The sequence below is a fragment of the Hyalella azteca genome, unplaced genomic scaffold (assembly GCF_000764305.2).
Source record: "Hyalella azteca isolate HAZT.00-mixed unplaced genomic scaffold, Hazt_2.0.2 contig6336, whole genome shotgun sequence".
Taxonomy (NCBI): Eukaryota; Metazoa; Arthropoda; class Malacostraca; order Amphipoda; family Hyalellidae; genus Hyalella; species Hyalella azteca.
In genome coordinates this window covers 47,055-60,256 of record NW_025936499.1, presented here as the reverse complement: position 1 = coordinate 60,256, position 13,202 = coordinate 47,055, and the positions used below count along the sequence as shown (strand labels likewise).

Here is a 13,202-nt window from a genome sequence, read left to right as displayed (position 1 = left end):
TTTTTAGAGAAGATATTCAACAATTTCATTCAGACACCCTATCATTGTTATCCTGTGTATAATATTATTTGTTTCACCAAACATTTCTAAAATTTTTATTTATAGAGCATACCAACAAATATGTTAGAAAATGAAAGCCACTGAACCCATCATTTCATCATCATAAACCTTTTATTTATTTAAGTGAGTTATTTTCGTGATTGGAAAATTGGCCTCGCGTAGAGAATTGATTGCCTCTGTGGCAATTCGCAGCGAATACTGTAACTTTCTAGGTGAGGTCTGTGCCATGTGCTGAATACGACAATTTCATAATTGCAGGACGTCACGCAAGTCAGTGCTCGACACCCATGGATGGTATAGAAGAAGACAAAACTCTTAAATAAAAATAAGCATGTCTATTTGCATATTCTTGAACATGTTTATCTTAATGTTCCGTTCTCTGCATGTATAGAACGTGCATAAGACGACAGTACATACAAATTCATATAAGCAAGAACTATAAAAAATTTTGCCGGTAATTAATGAGCATTTAAGACAAATTTATAGAATTTTGTATAAAATACAGCATATAGCAGCATGAACATTTAAGGCAAACTTAGAGAATTTTGTATAAAATTCTTAATGAAAAATGTGACTACAACTGATGAAGAAATCACCTACCTAAAATTTTGCACTAGATTTACATTAAATACCCCGAGGGAAAATAATTAATAGGTAGGGAATAACAGACATGAGCAATACCACAAGAAATTACCGGTTGACTATATCAATTTCAACTGCTGAAGAGGTGAATAAATTCATATAGAAAACAGCGAGAACGAACAATTGTAATGTAGATTTCAGGCAAATCATGAATATTAATTACGTGACCTGCAACACATGAAGACGAATGACAGTAAATGTTTCTCAACCAAAATGTTATTAAGATATGCGACGCAGCGCACAGAGTGCAGACCGGATTGGTTACATATTGCAATACCCAGGATCTTGTCCCTTAACACTTGTTGACTAAACGAAGCTATCTATATTAATGTTGACATTTTAGAAATCAATAATTACGCACAGCTATAGCGAAAATAATGATTTATGGGATCGTAAATTTAACATTTATGGAATCGTAAGAGAACTTAACCTCAGAATTGTTTTAAGAGTAAAGGTCACAAATGTTAAACCTTATTGCGGATACACGAAGGCTAGTGGGCTCAGGCAGATTCTATAAATTTTGCTGCATTAGCAAGAAGCGGAATACATTGTGACATATTATTCAGAGCATGCACTTTATTACCTAATAACAGATAGGTCACAACTAAAGCGATAGGTCACAATTGAAGAGATAGGTCACAATTGAAGAAATAGGTCACAATTGAACAGATAGGTCACAATTGAAGAGGTAGGTCACAATTGAACAGATAGGTCACAATTGAAGAGGTAGGTCACAATTGAAGAGGTAGGTCACAATTGAAGAGGTAGGTCACAATTGAAGAGATAGGTCACAATTGAAGAGATAGGTCAACAATTGAAGAGGAAGGTCAACAATTGAAGAGGAAGGTCAACAATTGAAGAGGAAGGTCAACAATTGAAGAGGAAGGTCAACAATTGAAGAGATAGGTCAACAATTGAAGAGATAGGTCAACAATTGAAGAGATAGGTTAACAATTGAAGAGATAGGTCAACAATTGAAGAGATAGGTCACAGCTGAAGAGAATGGCACAATTGCTCAATATTTTTCATTCCATGTTTTTTTTTTGTCGTTTTGATCTCCGTAACGAAGGACGCGGTCATTGCTTGTCCTGCCAAAATTCTATGTCACCCTGGAAAAAGCATTGGTCGTTTATGTCAGATAAGGTGCACGATCCATTTTTGAGATGAATTTGAGCTAATAAGTTTTTCGGAACGCTTAAAGTGTAAAATTAGTTGAGTTAATAGTGCATTGATTGAGTCCAGATTCGTATCATTAGAATTATTATCGTCAAATTAATTCAAGACTCCATCAACGAATTTGCTACCAATTTTATAGCACTGATTTTGCCTGCCAAGTAAAATTCAATAAAATTCACATCTTTCATATTTTGAATGACGAAAAAACGCACATACATAAAATAACTCGCAAATGAGTAAATAATCTGATTCAAAAATTTGTGTTATTTTTATTAAGGAAGGGGAAAATAATTAGTAAAATAATGAATAGAAATTATGTACTATCTAAATTATACTCAAATATTACGCAACAACCGGCTTGATAACACTTCATTATATATAATATTAAGGGATAAGGTGCGAACAAGAATACTTGCGTTCAAAGATAACAAGGCTGCATCAGTAGCATTTCTTTGCAAACGTTTATGTTCCCAGTTGTCAGTAAAGAACTTATATTTTGTTTCGTAATACTAATGAAAACTCGTCACAATTCTATCGTGAAACTAATTGTTGTGCAATATTGTAGAAGAAATGAAGGCAAGCATGCCATGTATATTATTTTTGGTGTTCAATATCATAATAAAGCATAATGCAAGCAAAGTAAGCAAACCACGCGCTTAAGATAAATTAAGTAATTAAATTAATTTAATAAAAAATAACTATAGTTCTTACTTTACTTAATCTATGCCCACGAATGTTTTAAGTTCGAATGCTACTAATCGGTTAACCCATTAAGTAATGGGTTCAAATCAATTTTGATGACTATATTTACAATCAATTAATTACCTCTATAAAATTAGAATCTAATACAATCGAATCAAATTGCATTAATGAACTGAGCGACGGTTTTAGCCGGCATCTGTGCTACCACAGCGCCGTGGCGAGGCAGTGAAAGTTGCCAACACGCGGCACCGTCCGCTGCCATGCAAGCAGCGGCCATCAGTGCAGAGTTAAGGGCAAGCAGCGCCCATCAGTGCAGAGTTAAGGGCAAGCAGCGCCCATCAGTGCAGAGTTAAGGGCCAGCAGCGGCCATCAGTGCAGAGTTAGGTGACTAGCGCCTCGGTGATGACTAGTGATCTTGAACGCTCGCTCTACTCTGTCTCATAGCGCTTGTCACAATTTTATAGGAAATGGGAATACTTCCAATTAGGATGAAGAATATGGTAATTCGCTTGCGTCATGACAAATTCTACCCTTTCTTTATTCACAAAGTGAATAAGGAACGTGCATCATTTACTGCACTTTCCTTGTAGTTTCGTTTATTTGATGAATGAAGTGCTAGGAGTGCGTTTTCGGGTATGGCTGTTTTTCAAGAATCTAAATATCATAGCTTCAATAAAAAATGAAATCGTTAGGGCATTTTTGGAAGAGGGTGAAAAATCGATAGACTAATTCATCGTTATTCAAATCTTCATCTTCATGATCGTGGTGTATGCCAGATTTTCTCGGTAATTTTAGATCAACGTATCTCTTAAATTGACCGAATGTACGAAACACCCCAACTATCATGCATGTGCTCTCTTGATTATGTTATTCAGTGACTAGAAAAATACATCGCAAACAACTGCGATAAATATTTGCATGATGTAAGGTACTTTTCTTCTTATAATCATTAAAATTTCTGCAGACTTTTTTAACTTTCTGCCAGTTGAAGTCAATCAGCTGAAAAATCGATTACGAATTTATTAGTTGAATGTGATCTCTAAAGAAATCAAAAGCTTAATAAGATTTACGTCGTTCAAAGAGACAACCATTATAATCTGTACTGTATCTTTACTTAGCTTCATTTAAAACTAATAAATTTAAATTAGCAATTCAATCGTAGTAATACTTCCCGTTAGCTATAACAAATCGACAGGAGAGAAATCGCGCACTACCATATAATACTTTGTCAAAGTAACAGCAATCAGTTTAAACATATCAGTGATGAATAAGAAGGAGACGTCCGCGACGAGGATGGGAGCTTAGAGTCAACATCCCTAATAAGTAAAATATCAATTTCCTATAGTAATCTCCTGTCTGCAATACATTACAACTGCAATACATTACAACAATGTCGGGATACCCGCTATTTTTCATAACAAATTCCTTTCAATCGTAAGGTAGTTGTGAGAAATAATATGGTGGCATAACACATAATATGGTGGCATAACACATAATATGGTGGCATATAAGCAAAAATATAACCTGAACAATTCAAAATACTGCTCTTCAATCAATGGCTTGCCAATTGCATTTTTGTTTTAAAGAGAAACTTGCAATTTACATGTAAAAGTTAAAAAATCGTTATAATTTATACAGGGGTTGACAAATAATCGTAAGCATCAAACCCATTTTGAACGTATATAAGTAATAGTGTCACTTGTTTGCTTTAATCGCAAATTCACTAAAAACTTAAAAGCAAAGAAAACTCCACAAAAATTCATAGTATCTTTAAAGAAAACGTTTCGGAGTCCAGCTCCATCGTCAGTTCGAAAATTCTAGAACACAGATAAATCAGTAATTAGTACAGTCATGATTGCAACAAAAAACCTAAGCTGTAAAACCTATCTATTTACAATTTCAACTGGGTAAGAGCTAAAAGCTAAATTCAAACTAGGCCTCTGTTTAAAAATATACAATGATTCTAAAATGCGCAAATCAGAAACACCGGAACTGGAAGCTAAAACTTTGAAGTCACTGTCAGACACTGGAACATCGCACTGCTCGGCGTGAGCCCGCACAGCTGAATGAGGGGGGCGCGANGCTTCCAGTTCCGGTGTTTCTGATTTGCGCATTTTAGAATCATTGTATATTTTTAAACAGAGGCCTAGTTTGAATTTAGCTTTTAGCTCTTACCCGCTTGAAATTGTAAATAGATAGGTTTTACAGCTTAGGTATTTTGTTGCAATCATGACTGTACTAATTACTGATTTATCTGTGTTCTAGAATTTTCGAACTGACGATGGAGCTGGACTCCGAAACGTTTTCTTTAAAGATACTATGAATTTTTGTGGAGTTTTCTTTGCTTTTAAGTTTTTATCAAACCCATTGTTTCAATACCGACTCATTACTTTTTAGATGTTTCTACGTCATGCTTCTGCTTTTCCTACATCATCAAACAGCGTACAATTGCTGTTTCCCCATCTTGCTGCTACTGTTTTAAGCTAACCAAATAGACCATTTACTGTTTCCACATCATGCTGCTATTCCTTCATCATCAAACAGCCTGTTTGCCGTTTCCTCATCATGCTGCTGTTGTTCTAACATAACCAAATAGCCAGTCCACTGTTTCCATATCATGCTGCTGCTGTTTTAGTATAACCAAACAGCCAGTTCGCTGTTTCCGCATCATGCTGCTGTTGTTCTAACATAAGCAAACAGCCAGTTCGCTGTTTCCATATCAGGCTGCTGTTGTTTTAACATAACCAGCCAGTTCGCTGTTATACCTCATCATGCTGCTGTTGTTCTAACATAAGCAAACAGCCAGTTCACTGTTTCCATATCATGCTGCTGTTGTTATAGTATAACCAAACAGCCAGTTCGCTGTTTCCTCATCATGCTGCTGTTGTTCGAACATAACAAAACAGCCTGCTAGTTATTGCCACATAATGCTGCTGCTGTTTTAACATAACCAAACAGCCAGTTCGCTGTTATACCTCCTAGCTCTTTCAGCCCCGTGGCGCACTCGCCTGCCGTGAGCAAAGACCGATGGCCGCCACATTTTTTAATGCCTCTGCAGTAACGCGTGCGGCTTCACTGCCCAAGCGTAGCGTATCGCGTCGCCCTGTCCTCGCTGCTTCTACAGTCGAGAAAATAATGACTTTCTCCTCACAATAGAATTTTTCATTCCATGCGCTGATGTACGACAGTATTAAGGCTCAACGAAAGCGATTCAAAGAAAGAGATTGTCTCTTAGGTGCCACAATAATATTGGATTAGAGCCGCTCCGCAGACGCTGTTCCAGTCACGCTCCGATGCTTGGCCACAACGCGCGTATGGACCCTGCCGGGTTTTATACACCGCTTGACTTTTTCCAATCCGTCATGAGAAAAGCAGCAGCTACAGCATCATAATTTTTGTAATGCCTCCTCCGAAAGTTAGTTAGGGAACTTAAAATGAGAGTTGTACTAGTATATTGAATTAAAAAAAACACATTTGAACTTCAAGAATATCAAGTAATTGCAATAACGTGACTGCTCATTCATGTTCATCATTTAGTTCAAAAAATATAAAAAATGTGCGACAGGAAAAATACTAATAGTACTATTTTGAACACATGATTTCAAAACAATATTATAAAAATTGCTCTGATTTCGTGTGATCAATAAACTTTAATGATTTATTTTTCTAGATTAAAGAGGTCATTGCCCTCTTAGATTCTGTTCTACACGCAATTCATTTGTCGACTTCGTGTTGCAGGGATCCGTACGTGTTCAACTTGTTCGAGGTGCTGCTGACCACCCTGGAGACCAAACTGCGCAGGGTGGAGAACATGGACCGCGCCCTGCAGCACCTCGCCCACAGGATGGACAGCTTCGAGGGCAGCCTCCAGCACACTCTCAACACCACAAACAAGGTAACTCACCTACCCAGTCACCTAACTACTCACCTACCCAGTCACCTCACTACTCACCCACCCAGTCACCTCACTACTCACCTACCCAGTCACCTCACTACTCACCTACCCAGTCACCTCACTACTCACCCATCCAGTCACCTCACTACTCACCTACCCAGTCACCTCACTACTCACCTACACAGTCACCTCACTAAGGGCAGCCTCCAGCACACCCTCAATACCACAAACAAGGTAATTCACTCACCCAGTCACCTAAGTCGTCTTGCTTCGAAGAACGAAATTTTTCGGCAAATTTCCATAGTGCATTGAACTAGTATTTTTCATTCATGACGACAATAGTCGTTTATCGGGAGTCATTATGTACAACTCGGCAGGCACAGTCCTTTATTAATCATGTGGCGTTCATAGTTACATTGTGTGTGTACCATCATCGATCATCAAATCAACAAATGGGCTTCAGATCATATAAAAGCGTACGGTAAATCATGTCAGTTAGCTTGCAGTCAATTTATTTCGAAGGGTTTATTTTTGACTTAGGAGAGTTAGTAATCATTTTATCTAAGCCTGATTTATGTACGAGTTCTGAGTGACGCAGTGACTCAAATTTTCTCAGCACTAAAACTGCGTTTAAAAGCCCTGCTTATGCAAGACCTCATGGAAGCCGTTACTAACTCGAGATTAAGTGAGCTAGGCCTCATGCAATGTAGATTAGGGTATCGTTTATATTAGAAGGAATGCACCTTAAGCATGAAATATGGACGCACCTTGCTGGCCTCGCAGTGTGCAAACAAGTAATGGTTCTTTGTGCAAATACCGTGACAAAAGGCTTAGTGAAGAGCTGTTTCTCAAGGTGTCAGATTACGGGAGTGTTGGACTCGGTTTAGCTTTGCAGGTTCACTTGCCTCCATGACTGATGACCGTCACTGAGATGCCATCTTCTCAGCAACAAATACAGATTTATGGCGTAAGGTTGGCACTTTGGCTTACGATTCCTTGTGTTACGCTCCCAAACCAGTTTCCTAATTCAATCCAGTCTTCACTAAATGGAATATTTTGCGAGTTAGCGACCCTAGAGCTCGTTAAAACGCTGAGAAAAGTGACTATTCTTTGGGATTATAATTTACTTGAGTCGTTCCGGTCAATTTTATAGGATAACATAGAAAGTAGTAAGATAATTAGTAACCGTGTAGCATAGTAGATAAACAAGATATTTATTCAAGCTTCTATACTCCGCAGATGATCCACTTAATAGAGACGAAATTACTGGATTCTGGCCCATCCTGTCCTCCGACTTTCTACGAGTATCACCACAATCCCCAGCCTCCCCAACCACTCGTATTCGATCCCTCAGTGGGAATTGACACACCCGTGTCTAATCCCTCCGACATTTTTTCGAAGCCTTCTCCACAGCCAGTATATTTTTACTCTAAAACGCCTCTAGAATCAAGCAATACAGGTTTTTCTTCTGATAAGCTACATTATACCCCATTCTCAAGTACGCTCAATGCTCAGCCAAATCAAGTAAACGAGGACGAAGCTCCACCTAAAACTGAAAGCAATGTTGAAGACCGATTGGATTTAGTAGCAAATCATATGTCCAGTATAGATTCGAAACTATCGAACTTACAACAGCAGTTAGACGCAAACAGTTTGTTGATGCTGAGCGTCTCCGGGGCGCCCAACGCTGACGAGCTCGTGGCCGAGGCGTCTGAAAACTACCAAGTCGATATGAGCGTCGGAGCGAAGAGACAGGCTCTCTACAAGGTGAGATTGGTTTATAAACTGAAGTGCATTAATATATTTTGTGATTTAAAAATACTTATTTTTAAATGATCAATCAGCAAAGGGCTATTCCTCAAAACATTGATTCTGTGAAAAAACTTACGTTGACTACAACATGAATGGCGCATGTTAATTGATTTATTTAATGATCGAAGCCCTCGTAGAGCAGATCAAATTTACAGAATTATGTTTTGATATCTTGCGATCATAAAACTAAATAGAAAAGCTTTAGATTCAGATAAACTCGAACATTTTTTCCCACCAATTGTTTGCTCTTCTTAAAAATTGAAGAAATAATTATTGCGCATTATACCTCGCAACAAAGAACCAAGACCTGCAGCACGTGGTGTCGGCGCTGGAGCGGGTGCAGGAGTCGGTAGAGGAGTTGTCGCAGAGGTTCTCCATGCACGCGGGCCTCAACAGCGAGCAGATCGAGCACATGATCGACAATATGGTGCAGGTGCGACAGGCTGTCATCTCACACGGACCTGTTTCTGTCAATGCCTCGGCACCTGGGTGAGTATGAGTCTATATACTCTGAATTATTTAATGATTGATTTTATTTTTTGCAAGTTGAAATTATTTTGTTAGAAATAGTGCTGCAAGGTGGAGTAATTTGACGTCGTAGTTCATGACTATGATTGATGCAATACTTATCTCTAAAGATACAGTGGTTTTCTGATACTAGGTGGAAAAAAGTGTATTTTATGTGAAGTGATAATTTCCCTCGATGTACAATTATAACTGCAACCGTTCGAGTACTGATTTAGCACATCGCAGTTGGGGCTCATAAATCCCGCAAGTGAAAACCCAAAATTTTAGTCGAAATCAATCATTTTGATTAAAGACAATTCATACCCAACCAATTCCGTTTAATCCTTTACTTGACTAAATTTCTACCAGCAACACGGAGGGCGACTTCCCAGGCCCGCTGTCTGAGTCGCGCAGCAAGCTGGACGTCCTCGTTCAGAAGTTGGCTCCACTTCAAGAAGTGCGCAAAAAGATGGATGAGGTGAATAACTAAAAAATGTATTCTACATTAAAAACGATTTTTTTAGACAAATTAGTTTTCCTAATGTGTTGTAAGTATTATGAAGCTCTCTGAAAATGTTTCTGCATTAGCCGCGTACGGCATTTAGCGTGCCTCAGTGCCTCACCGCACCTTGATATAGACAGCATTTGCGGGCCCAATATCAAACTGATTTCACAGGGAAAGCAATATGTGTCTATAAATATATTTATGTGTTAATTAAGTTCATTTACGTACAAGGTAGAAGTTCTTATTCAAAAAGTTCAGACGACAGTCATTGACCTGTGATCGGCGTTCTCATACTTATCACAGATGATGCCATGGGCTGAACGCCAGCTACGAACTACGGTAATTAAAATTTCCCCTGAAGTATTTGGTACTGCACAATTCCTCCAGTTCACCTTAGGTGTTTAAAACTGTTTTATTCAAGAACTTGGACACGTTAAAACACAACTATTACTCCCTGCCAATGTAAAAAAATATAACTCGGTACTCGCTGCAGTGAGTGACAGAGAGCGCATTTTCTCGTCGACGAAAACTTGATGTCACGGACAGACGGACGGACAGACAGACAGACGGACATGGCGAGCACAATAGTGCATTTTTTCTATAAATGAGAAAATGCGCTAAAAACACTAGGCTGTCAGAGCCCAAGGAACTGTCAAAGCCCAATCATCAATGAGAAGCCACACATCGAAACATTGACCAGTATAAAAGATCAATAGTTGTAAGCTCCCACTATAACGGCCAAGAACTAAACTGCAGGGCAAGACTGCCATCCCAGCCTTCAACAGCGCCCACTTCAATTATTGCTTACACAAATCTTTTGTGGAAAGGCCAGACGGCTATATCATGCTGACGGCCACGTTAGAAATTCAATTTGTACGAATATGTACTATTTATCATGATAGTAACCTGATGTCAGATGTAATAAGAAGTCTAATAAGCGATTTTATTTTAAATTTTCCACGCACCCTATTTCTACGGAACGAAGAGAGTGCTATCTCTTTATTAGAACTCGTATATGGAAACAGCATTTTATTCCTCTAAGTGTCAGACTAGCAAAATTTGCTGCTATTTCGCAGGTCTGGTCGGTCTTGGTGGGCACGAAGAGCGACGCTCTGCTGTCCAACATACAGCGCCAGGAGCGAGCCATCCAGCACATGAAGACGGACGTCACTGACAGGAAGGACCGAGTTGTGCACAACAGCACGCAGGTGCCTGTAACTGATGTTAAATCTACATAACCGTTAATAAACTAATACACGTTTCAGATTATGATGGCTTATATTCAAATTTCCATCAAACGCATCGCATTTGTAGAAAATTAAATTTAAAAAGGCTTGGTTTGTGTAACCGATAGCGAAATGTCGCAACAATAGAAAAAAATTCATTAATTGAGTGTAATTTAGGATTAATTAAATTGAATTCTCATTGGGCCAGGTGGAGCGCCGTTCGGAGTTCATGTCGCGGTCAGTCAGCGCTGGAGGCTCGAAGCTCGAAGACCAGAGCAACTCCCCCAGCCACGTGACACTCCTGCACCGCTCCACCAACCCCCGCCTGCAGGAGAAGTTGGATGGCGTGGCCCTCCCGCTGCACGGTTCAGTGAGTGTTCACCCGAGAAGAACATCGTCATTGACAATACAACTCAAACTACTCATTTCAATAATGACGATGTTCAAAAAATATCGATGCGACGAGGAGAAAACCTAATTACTTCTAAATTTATTGTGTGATTGACTTTTAATCTGTGAAAATTGATAAATTCATTTACTGCCGGATAGTTATATGTAATATTTATAACTTTTCATTAAATTTCAATCAGATCGAGCAACAAAAGTGGAGCGCCAACAGTTCTTCAGTTGTCAACAGTTCAGCGCCGGGCGGCTCCGACCAGACCGCTGGCGCGGACCAGGGCGTGCAGGACATGATGCTCAACATGGCGCACAAGAAGAGGGTGAGCAGCGTCTTCATCGCCCCGCCTGTCAACGATGATATCACCGTATGTACCGTCTTTTCTTAACTTATTTGTTAACTTGAGCCTAACTTGTACGTCGCTATTGGTAGTTTGCGTATCACAAAGCCGGACTTATTGGCTTTTATAAAAATAAGTTTAAAACTTGGCTTTGATTTGGCTGCGAATGCATGACATTACTCCAGGCGTGCAACCACGCAAAATCACTCAATTGATGAGTATATACGGTACTAATTTTTTCTGTATTGCGTCTTCACCAATCTTCCGCGTACTTTAGAAATAATTCGTTCCAAGAAATGTAAGTTCAATTTCATTTCCACAAATACCGGTAAATTGAGCAGCAATGAGACCCGCGAACAGCTAGAACTTTCTTGTCTCTAGATATTCCATGTGCTTTTCTAGTAGGTGCAATGCTATAAAAACTCAGAAATAGTCATTTATTTAAAACAACATCTTTCTTGCGTGTTCACAGAAGATTCCAATAAATTATTCTCCAACACATCGTTTCCAGGTTGATTTTATTATATCCCCGCTTTGCAGGGCTACTCGTGCAGCGACCTGCTAAAGCAAGGGTACTCGGAAAGCGGTAATTACCACATCCGCATCAAGGGCACCACCTACTGGTTCCTCAACGTCAACTGCGACATGAAGAGGGAAGGCGGCGGATGGACGGTGCGTTTATTGTGCATCTCCACAGGCTTGTTAGACCGTTGATACTTTCAGATGTTGCATAGTGTACATGGACGATATGCTTGTTTTGAAAATATTAGAAGTGAAACATTTGAAAATATTTCACTTACAGTTTCAATGTGCATAGTTCATATAGCAACTTCTCGCGTATAGTTATTTTTTCTCAAACTTGCCTCGCCCGAAGTCTGCCACAGTTAGATAAAGAATCTTGCGGACAAGAATATACGATGATATGGAGCACAGTATACGTATTGCCGACCGCAAACTGCACTTATCTTGTTTGTTAAAACTCACGTTACGGCTGTGGAGCCCTGCTGTCTGAACATAGGTGGTGTGAAAACCTTTTTAATTGTCGTTCAAAACGTGGCAAATCTCTTCGCAGGCGTTTTGTCAAAAATCATTGACTTTGGTGTAGGGGCTTTCCTTTCAGGCCGACGATGCAGTCTAGAAATGAGTTTCACATATAGACGGTACATACGGCCGTGATAGGGGGACGGGGAACCTGTGGCGGAGTTTGGGAGGTGTCCACTTCACGTCCAATAAAAATGAGAGTGCATGAAGCATTCCTCTGGCTGGATGTTACGATGGCCTTACGTTACGTTCAGGATTAGTCCTTCGACCCCTAGCAGTTGCTATTGACCGTCTTGGAAGCCCATGGACTGAACGGAGAAACACTACTTTTATGAGATTATATATTTGTACCTAGCGAAAATCCTGTATTCTTAAGGGAATTTATGATTATGACTCCGTAAACTCAAATGAGTGTCAAGTCGTTCAATGTAGTAAAAAAATTATTTTTGTCGTATGTGATTTCAATGTTAGAATATTGTCACGATAGCTAATATTTAATGGATTATTCCCTATGAGTGTTGTGTTATTTCATCTCAGGTCATTCAAAGACGAGATGATTTCGGTGACCCTCGAGAGAACTTCAACCGAGACTGGACGGACTACAAGCACGGCTTCGGCAATCCCGAAAAAGAATTTTACTTGGGCAATGAAAATATTTATCTATTAACAAACACTCAAGAACACATCTTGCGCGTCGAGCTCGAAGATTTCGAAGGCAACAGAAAGTAATATTCCTGCACTTTAAATTAATTTTAAATTCGAGCTCTAAAATCTAGCAAGAGTTGGACGCCATGAATTCGATTCTAGATTACTTTCTTCAAACATCTAAGAATTTATCTTCTCATGGAATCTAATATCGTAGAAAGTGTGAATTCACATTTGTTAAAATTATTTTC

General features: G+C 39.2%; 1 protein-coding gene across 2 annotated transcripts in view; it reads left to right on the top strand.

Moving 5' to 3' along the window:
* LOC108673486 (angiopoietin-4) overlaps positions 1-13,202 on the top strand; it is an 88,088-nt gene that overhangs the window by 73,172 nt on the left and 1,714 nt on the right. For both annotated transcript variants that reach the window (XM_018161326.2, XM_018161327.2), the window contains exons 2-10: positions 6,319-6,475; positions 7,715-8,242; positions 8,586-8,776; positions 9,164-9,272; positions 10,376-10,507; positions 10,734-10,895; positions 11,116-11,292; positions 11,806-11,937; positions 12,844-13,031. In XM_018161326.2, coding sequence (XP_018016815.1) covers positions 6,319-6,475; positions 7,715-8,242; positions 8,586-8,776; positions 9,164-9,272; positions 10,376-10,507; positions 10,734-10,895; positions 11,116-11,292; positions 11,806-11,937; positions 12,844-13,031 — 1,776 coding nt within the window. The remainder of the gene's footprint in view (positions 1-6,318; positions 6,476-7,714; positions 8,243-8,585; positions 8,777-9,163; positions 9,273-10,375; positions 10,508-10,733; positions 10,896-11,115; positions 11,293-11,805; positions 11,938-12,843; positions 13,032-13,202) is intronic.